General features: G+C 35.9%; 1 protein-coding gene across 5 annotated transcripts in view; it reads right to left on the bottom strand.

Annotated features, from left to right (window-relative positions):
• LOC137632797 (uncharacterized) overlaps positions 1-10000 on the bottom strand; it is a 93127-nt gene that overhangs the window by 28226 nt on the left and 54901 nt on the right. For 2 of the 5 annotated variants that reach the window (XM_068364885.1, XM_068364887.1), the window contains exons 2-7: positions 9005-10000; positions 7734-7854; positions 7133-7266; positions 6126-6978; positions 5060-5696; positions 1657-2311 (exon numbers count right to left, since the gene is read on the bottom strand). The exon at positions 9005-10000 is cut by the window's right edge and continues 1223 nt beyond it. In XM_068364885.1, the coding sequence (XP_068220986.1) occupies positions 1657-2311; positions 5060-5696; positions 6126-6978; positions 7133-7266; positions 7734-7854; positions 9005-10000 (3396 nt within the window). The remainder of the gene's footprint in view (positions 1-1656; positions 2312-5059; positions 5697-6125; positions 6979-7132; positions 7267-7733; positions 7855-9004) is intronic. The other 3 variants (XM_068364888.1, XM_068364889.1, XM_068364886.1) reach the window with 3 other exon arrangements.

The following is a 10000-nucleotide window of genomic DNA, read 5'->3' as shown; positions in this document are numbered from 1 at the left end:
TTTCAATCAATATTCATGATTTCCTTATACCATTTTGAAATACATTATTGGAAAATCAATTTCTGGTTCATAGTTTTTTTATAACAACAACAAATGCAGCTATTTTTAGTCCATTGCAGGACAAAAACCTCAGATATATCCATGTCTGGGGTTTGGCCAGTTTTCATCACCACGCTGGCCACTGCCAATTGGTGATGCTGGGAGGCTTGAGTCTGATTGCTCACAACAAACCAACCTAGTATGTGTGACCTTGGCTAGTACATCTTTTCTGATCATGGTTATAGACAAATACCTTTGCCAAGTTAAGGTATCCCCACTCAGAAATTGATAATACCAATAGCCATTTATATCAAGATACTTTTCAACCAATATTTTTTTTATATTTTTATATACTGTTTTAAAATAAATGCTAAAAAATATTAGTTTACCGAAATTTTCCTTTAACCTGAGAGAGAGAGAGAGAGAGAGAGAGAGAGAGAGAGAGAGAGAGAGAGAGAGAGAGAGAGAGAGAGAGAGAGAGAGTTTTTTACAGCAAATGTATGACTTCATAAAAGTCAATTTCTGGTTTAATGAAAGTTTCTTTCAACTTGAGAGAGAGAGAGAGAGAGAGAGAGAGAGAGAGAGAGAGAGAGAGAGAGAGAGAGAGAGAGAGAGAGAGAGAGAGAGAGTTTTACAGCAAATGTATGACTTCATAAAAGTCAATTTCTGGTTTAATGAAAGTTTCCTTCAACTTGAGAGAGAGAGAGAGAGAGAGAGAGAGAGAGAGAGAGAGAGAGAGAGAGAGAGAGAGAGAGAGAGAGAGAGAGTTTTACAGCAAATGTATGACTTCATAAAAGTCAATTTCTGGTTTAATGAAAGTTTCCTTCAACTTGAGAGAGAGAGAGAGAGAGAGAGACTTTCGAACATCTGGCTCAATTGACCTTCCACTGAGTAACTTCCTCCGGAAGCGATTGACATTGACCTTAAGTTTAAGTCTCCCCCATTAGCGTTTATCTTTTAAATTAGAAATTGCAGTTTTTGTTCTTTTTTTCCAAACTGATAGCACAATTTTTCATAATGAATTACAATAAAACATTTATCTTGATAATTTTTAAATTCTATTTGATAACGGGCATTTTTTTTCTTTTTTTTTAGAAAATGCTAATCATGGAAAGATTAAATGGCCGACAATCGTTATTGGCTGTTGAGATGGCTCTTTATAGCTCTTTCTAAAAATCAAAATATTTAATTAATATATTTTTCTTCATATTAGACATTTCTTTATTGACAAAATCTTAAAATACTGAAACAAATACTTAAGGTAGATAAGATAATCTAACATCGTGTTAATTGGCTTTCATATGATGTTCAAAGGATTACCTTAGAAATTTCCTCAAATTTAGAAAAATTACCTTAAATGCTAAAAAACTCATGTAACGCAAAACAATTATATCGTGATTAACAGAAGCTATCTATTTTGTGAAAAAATCTGAAAGATAGATTTTAAATACACAATATTACTCCATAATCAAAAGATTACCTGATGAAAAAAATACCTTAAACTCTAGAAATTTCCATAAATCAACCAAAATTACTCAATCTGAATTACCTTGAAAATGAGAGCACCGATCAACAATAACAACAAATCCCTTTAATAAAACTGAACTGTAATCTTACCTAGCAGAAGGGAACGACCCGAAAGGCCGTGAAGTGGTCGTTGGTATAAACTGGCCGTTGGTGACGATGGTCGGCCGGAGTTCGAACACAGTGCTGGAGGTCGTAGTGCTGGGGAACTCCTCTACAACAAACACAGGCGTTGTTCCTAAGTCAAACGTTGAAGGGGTTGTACTAGGGATTAATCCTATGGTGGAGGGGAAAGTAGGTCTTGTGGAGAAACCAGGACTATTGCTGGTGGTGAACACAGTCCCTGGTGTAGTGTAAGTCGTGGTTGGTGTTGTTGCAATAGGCCTGATCGTCGTTGTGAAAGTAGGTCTAGGCGTGACTGGGATAGGATTGAGGGTCGATTGGAAAGTCGGCCTAGGAGTAGTCGGGACAGAATAGGTTGACGATGGAACTGGAGGGGAGTAAGTGGTTGTAGATAATGTTTCAGAGAAGGAGACGGTTGGGAAAGCTTGGACGATTGTTGTAGACGAAGGAACTCGAGGTCTAAACGTTGTAGTTGGGAATAGCGGGGCAATGGATGTCAGGGGTGGGGAGAAAGTCGTAGTTATTGGCGAAAAGAACTCTTGATCGCTGCCGTGGGGTCGTAGTCCCACACCTACAACCACTGTTGAAGTCGTCGTTGGGGTAGTCGAAATGACAGCTGGATTAACTGTCGGAATAGACAAAAGTATTGTGTGACGAGTAAAGTTGGTTTACTATGGATTAGTAAACTAAACAGCTTCTACATATTAGTGGTGAGATTAGGTTAGCTGTATGGGCCTTAATAATTAGTCTCATAATTTTTCAAATCTAAATAATACTACTGTATTTTCGAAGAGTTGAATAACTGAACTAAAGAAAAAAAAAGAGCTTTATTTGATATTTGTTTTCCATTATAATGTTCTACAAGTTATGAAGTAAAATGTTATTGTCTATCCAGTAATTAGAAGGAAGGGTGTTAAAACAAAATCTAGGAAAAAAAAGGGTAATTAAGGATACCGAATTGTTAATAAAATTGACATACGTACACAAGTATACCAACAGAAACACATATATTACACACACATATACACACACCCATATATATATATATATATATATATATATATATATATATATATATATATGCTGTATATATTGTATATATATATATATATATATATATATATATATATATATATATATATATATATATATATATATATGTGTGTGTGTGTGTGTGTGTGTGTTTGTATATGTATATGTGTGTATATAAATATATATATATATATATATATATATATATATATCTATATATATATAAATATATATATATATATATATATATATATATATATATATATGTATGCATGTATACATACATATATATATGTATATATATATATATATATATATATATATATATATATATATATATATATATATATATATATATATATATATATATATATTCATATATACAAAATTATAATAATTATCATAATGTGATTGATAACTTTATGTATAATATATATCACTATTTATGCGTGTACATGCACCCATGCATGCTTTTTTGTTAATTTATGAATTATTCAATTAAATATTTTAAGAAAACATTCTACATAAAGGTTGAGTATTTGATTAAACTATGGAAGATGTTATCATAAAACCCATAGAAAGATTAATGAAGATATTTGCAATAGTATAGAGTCAAAATACTATTGCAAAAATTATTTTCATAAAACATGTAATAATTTAGTAAGGTAATATTTGACAGAGCTATGGAAGGGAGTATCATTAAAGATCTGATAGAGTTAAGAAAGTCTGTAATTTTGTAGATCCTGTAACATATAAAAAAATACTATTACAAAATTCGTTTCATAAAGTATGAAATAGATTTGGTATGCCAATATTTGACAGAGCTATGGAAGGGATTATTATTAAAGATATGACAGGGTTAAGAAGATTCTCTAAATTTTGTAGAATCTGTAATATATAAAAAAAGTACTATTACAAAATTCGTTTCATAAAGCATGAAATAGATTTGGTATGGCAATATTTGACAGAGCTATGGAAGGGATTATCATTAAAGATATGACAGAGTTAAGAAGATTTTTTGAAATAGTGTAGAATCTGTAACGTATAAACAAAAATAATTTAATTTAATGTTCTACCTTCTGATCCTTGAAATTTAATCATACTAATGAAATGTGGACTTACATTCTATTTTACCTTTTATCAAAATCATATTTTGAAGTCACACATCTAGACGGAACTAATATGACCACATTCAAATTTTGCAAAAAAAAAAAAAAAAAAAAAAAAAAAAAAAAAACATATCAACAAAACCAAAACTATCGTAAATATGTTTAGACAATGGGCAAATCTTATGCAACATGCTAAGTATCCTTCGTAATGTGCTTATGCTTCAAAATCAAATGTGGGAATTATATTGAATATGTCGCTCATAATCTAAGCAGAAATCTCGCTGGTCTCATCCAGCAGACATGAAAATCTATGGAGGAAATGTGTATCTTACATACATTTGTTTGTTTGTTCCAAAGTCTATAACAAGAAAGTATATAGTGACAGAATGTTACCTTTTTACAATCTGATAATGAAAATTATATATTTTCTTTTATTTCCCGTCACTCTTATTATCATTTATTTGTCCTGTTCTCTTAGATGGCATTATTTAAAATTTGAACACAAAACAAAACGGTATTGGTAGTTGAAAAATATCCAGTGTTCTAAAAATGTTAATGCAAGTACATTTGAATTAAAATTAATAGTATTTTCTGTGGAATAACTTCATCATCAGAAGGATTTTAAAAAAGAAAACAAAAACCCAATAACAGGCGATAGTTGAAAAAAAGAATGCATCTTCAAAGAAAATAAGTTTTTGTTGTGGAATTGTTATATAAACCCAATGTCAACACTTTCTTTTGTAAGATCTGTGAAAAGCAGAAGAAGCAGTTGGTTAGGGAAGGATCCATTTCATTGTATTGAGAGATGATTTTTAAAACTCAGTTATGACATTTTTTAGCATTTCATTAGAAATAAGTTCGCAATAGCTGTTAGTTTAGTGTCTCGATTTTTTATATTTTCTTTTAAGTAATGGATAATCATATATATTATGATTATGAATAATCATTAAATTATTATTAAATAAATCTGCTTTCGTACTTAAATTCTAGATATATTTTTTCATAACTTTTAATTATTTCAGTTTTCATAACGAAACAACGCTTTTTTTCTGTATGCCAGTTAACCTGCGGGTATTTTTTTCTTGGAAATTTTCCTACACTGAAAACTTCCCTATTGATAATGTCCCAATATGAGCAGTTTTCCCGTGGACAATCTTCCAGGTTGCAATTTTCTAAAGGGAAATTATCCCCAGACGAAACGAAACTTAGGAGATAGAGGTACCAAATCTTACCTGGCGGAACATCAATGTGCTCTATGGAATGTGGATGTGGTCCAATCGTCGTTATGTGGAGAGGGTCCAAATGCTGGTCATGGTGTGTGGTGTGGAAAACCTCTTCCGCCACGGATAGTGGCCTTTGATTCGTTTGGAACACCGAATGAGACACCTTGTCATCGTACTGTGGTTGGGATGTGGTGACGTGGATGGGACCCAAACCGTTGACTGGTTCAGAGATCGTGAGATGTATGGGCCCAGGCAAGAAGTCAGCTTCGTGGACCTGAATCTCGAGAGGACTGGCTACGAAAGGAGCGTCGTGGTGGTGGCTGTGGTGTTCGAGAGGCAAGGACGAGTGGTGGCTACCTTGAGGAATGGTTGGAGATAAGGTCACGTGGGAATGCAAGTTGTTTCCACAATCCTTGGTGTGAATGTGCGGTGTAGCGATTGAGTGACCATGCAAGGAATCGGGTCCTGGAATAACACCACCTTGAGCATTTACATGGTATTTCCCAAAATGACTCTTCTCGTGGCGAACTGGATTAAAGTCTGAGTAAGAACTTGTAGTTGGAGCAGGAATGTTCTTTATCGTTGTGAAGATTGGCGCAGGAGTTGAAATTGGGAAGGGAACTTCTTCGAGAACGACAGGTACCTGCTTAGAAGAAGGTTAGCTATAATAAAATCATTGTGCTATCGATAAGAAAAGAGAATACTATTGCATTAGACTTCCTGATAGGGTCATGAAATTCTTTGTTTCAAAGGTACCTTTTGCTAATGATGTTCTAACTATGAAGCAGGATGTTCAAATCAGCTATTAATAGAACATCTATTACAAAAGAATTGTTTGTATTTCACATATGAATATAAACTCAAGATCGTAATTCTAAAAACAATCTAATCTAGCCATTGAAGGTTAACCCATACATTTTCAAAAACATGTAATTACGCTACACATTTCTTTTTCACAAAAAGAGACCATGTCAGATAACATCACTACTAGAATAGATTTATGTTTAGTAATTTCAATAGTATGTATAACTTCAAAAATTATTGAACATCTGGTTATTGACCAAAGCTTATTTACCTTCAAGACATCATCTCCATCTCCGTGGTGGTGACTATGATGTGCCCCATCATGGTGATGATTATGATGGTCTCCATCATGGTGGCAATTATGGTGCGTGTGTGTAGAAGGAGGTGCTCCGTAGGAATCAGAAGGTGGATCTGGTAGTCCATATTCGGGTGAAGGAAGTGTAGGTAGTCCTTGTGAAGGGAAAAATGGTCCTGGTGCCCCATATTCAGTTGATGGAGTTGCAGGCAGTCCCTGTGCCCCATATTCAGGTGATGGGGTTGCAGGCAATTTGGGTATAGGCAACAGTGGCCCAGGAACCCCATATTCGGGTGATGGGAGTTTAGGCAGCCCAGGTACCCCATATTCAGGTGATGGGAGTTTAGGCAGCCCAGGTACCCCATATTCAGGTGATGGGGTAATAGGCACTACTGGTATAGGTAAGACTGTTCCAGGAACTCCATACTCAGGTGAGGGTGGTCTAGGTGTAAGTCGTTCAGGTACTCCATATGTAGGTGAAGGTGTCTGAGGTACCACAGGTGCACCATACGTTGGGGATGGAGGCTTTGGTGTCTCAAATATAGTAGTGGACAGTTTTGGTGGACCATATGCTGGAGGAGGTGGCCCATGTATCACTGGAACTGGTGCTGGGGTTGCAACAATTTTCACGGGTGGCGCTCCATAATGTGGTGGAGTAGACAATGGCTCAAAAATTTCCACAGTGCCTGGGGTTGTTAAGGGTGGATATATTGGTGCTCCATAGGAGTCAGAGGGAATGCTGATTTCCTGGGACTGAATAGGTCTGAGGTCGACCACAGAGTCGCGATAGAGTGTTGGGAACAGGGTGGCCAGGAATTCGTTCTTCGTCCTTTGTAGAAATAGAATAATAGATATGTAGAGTAAAATAGGTAAACGTTGTATCACACCCCATTAATATCAATATAAATAGATGGAAATTCTGATAAACTAAATGACTTGATACCAGTAAGATTATCGAAGGTTTGAAAATATTTTATACTTACGTCTGAATAGTATTTTTAAAGATGTCATCTGGCATATTGAGAATATGTTCGATGTATTCTACATTTAAAGGTGGCTTCAAAATACCTGATAACGCGGGTATTTTGATAGTTGGCGGTGGAACAGTGGCAGGTACCTGAAATTATTTGGTGAAGAAATACTCTCATACATAATATAAGCACAAAGGACAAACAAAGGTATTCATACTAGCAAACAAATCAATACAATAGCTGAACTGCAGTTATGATAAAAAATTAGTTTAACCAGCTCAGAAAGTCTGAAATCTTTCCTGTAATGGTGTTGACACAAAAACTTAGTTTTGGAGAGAGGAAGGATTGAAATTTTAGAAAGATGAAATTGGACTTTTATTTGGAAAGGGACAAAGAGAATGGATGGAATGTAAAAGGTAGAAAAACTAATGTCAATGGATACAGAAATAGCTCTAAAGAACCTCAAGTAATTTGTCTACAAAGAGCCCCAGTAAGTTGAAAAACAAGGTAGTGATATTGCTACCTAGGTGGCAGTGGTAGGGACCAGACTGCAGAACAGAACAGGCCAAAGCTCAAGGTTTTCGAATTTACATAGACAGTAACCATCTCTTACCTGTATGTTGATCTGTGGTAAGGCTTTTACTTGCACAGGTGTGAGTGAAACTCCCACCGGGATCTTTGGTATCCTCCTGGGTATTGTGTAGCCTCTTGTTCTACCCGCTTTGAAGTAAGGCCTGTGACAGAGAATCAGTAACAAACAAGTTAATTCTCAGTCGATTTTGGAATGTAGATCAATATGCTAAGAGAGTTGGTGGAGATAGTTATTTTTACAAAAAGCTTATCCACTTTAATAGAGAAACAATGTTATTCAGATGGGTTAAAGTCTGTTTGGGCAAATATTGGTGTATATTCAAAACCGATTTGGAATGAAAAATCGTGAAAAATATATTAGCTACAAAAATCAGTTAAAGAAAAAAGTTGAAGGAATGCACCAAAGGGATAATTGATTGTTTAAATTATGTGCAATAGAGCAGAAATAGAAGAATATAAGACGTACAAAAGAAAGTAAATTTCATAACTGAGAGAAAAAGAATGAAAGAATGGGAAAGAGGAATTAATAAGAGTAAGAGAAGGATATGAAGGAACAAGAGGAGAAGGAATGAAGACAATAAATTAAGGAACTGTAACAAAAAGGCTAAGGATATTATAGAATTGACGTTTTCACAAAACCAGTCAGTTTTTATATCATCTCTTCCATGGATGCTGTCTTTCTCTTGATAAACATAAATGGCTTCTAGCCTTAGGTTATATTTCTATCTTTCCATTTTCAGTAGAAAAGAAATTTCAGGTCGTGAAATTTGCCTTCTTTTCCAGCTATTACATGATGCCATTACAAAATACTTTACAATGTTGTCCCATATGCTATCTTATATGGGAGATTGATTTTAAGCTAATACGAGGTAAATCTAGAAATTTTCCTTACCTAATCAATCAATTTAAAGCCCTCTAGCTCCCCCTAAAAAAGATAAAATTTCTTTCTGGTTGGCACATTTTATGTTATGCTGTTACTGTTCAGTTACATCTGATACCTTCTAGTGATATCCTCATCTAGATTTTGCCTTTTGATTGATTCTTAAATGAATGACTGGATCCCTTGAAACGAATGAATAAATTTAAACTGCGGAAAGGAACATTAAAAAACAAATTATATCTAATTAAGTTCCATAATAATCATCAGATTTTATCATTAACATCACGTCATTAACATTACTACTACTACTACTGTTGCTTATCATAAAACAAGAATTATAATAATAATGATGAAAATGACGATTATGAATCTGAATAATATAAAAAATAACATTCAAACTTGTATAGACTTACTGAAGTAAAATGAGTCTTTGCAGCAGGTTATTTTGTGCCCTTAGAAGAAGATTGGCATTTTCTACTAAGCGACCCGCATGTGGCTGCTGTATTTGAGGCGCTGCAACAGCTACAACACTATCATAATGCTGAGTCCCAGCATTTTGACCTAGAACAGAAGCAGCTGATGCCAAATGGTGGTTTAGATGGGCACTTTGGTGACCCGCTATCTGAGATGCAGCTATTGCATTCAGACCAGTCTGGACAGCGCTGTTGACTAAAGCAGATCCTTTAGCAGCTTGCACTTGCCCTGCTTGCAGTGCCTGACCTGCTGCCAGAGCCTGTCCTGCTTTCAGTGCTTCCCCTGCTTTTAAGGCCTGACCTGTTGCCAGAACTTGTCCTGCTTTCAGATTATATCCTGTTTGTAGGGCTTGTCCTGCTGCCAGAGCTTGTCCTGCTTTTAGTGCTTGACCTGCTTTTAAGGCGTGTCCTGTTGCCAGAGCTTGCCCAGCTTTCACTGCCTGTCCAGCTGCCAGAGCCTGTTCTGCTTTCAGTACTTCCCCTGCTTTTAAGGCCTGACCTGTTGCCAGAACTTGTCCTGCTTTCAGTTTATATCCTGCTTGTAAGGCTTGTCCTGCTGCCAGAGCTTGTCCTGCTTTTAGTGCCTGACCTGCTTTTAAGGCATATCCAGCCTTTAGGGCCTGGCCTGTTTTCAGAGCCTGTCCTGCTGCAAGGGTCTGCCCTGTTGCTAAGGCCTGCCCTGCTGCAAGGGTCTGCCCTGCTTTAAGAGCATGTCCTGCTTTCAGTGCTTGTCCTGTTGCCAGAACCTGTCCAGCTTTTATGGCCTGCCCTGTTGCAAGGACTTGCCCAGCTTTTCGGGCCTGATTTGCTTGCAGGACTTGTAGTTGTGCAGCAAGCTGGTGTTGCTTTAATTTTCTTGCATGTATGCTTCTCAATCGTGCTGCTAGTGCTAACTGTTGCAGCTGATTTGCTTGGATCACTTGGCCAGCAAGTATT

Source organism: Palaemon carinicauda, chromosome 42 (genome assembly GCF_036898095.1).
Source record: "Palaemon carinicauda isolate YSFRI2023 chromosome 42, ASM3689809v2, whole genome shotgun sequence".
Lineage (NCBI taxonomy): Eukaryota > Metazoa > Arthropoda > Malacostraca > Decapoda > Palaemonidae > Palaemon > Palaemon carinicauda.
The sequence above is the reverse complement of the archived record's forward strand: the minus strand, read 5'-3'. Positions and strand labels throughout refer to the sequence as shown.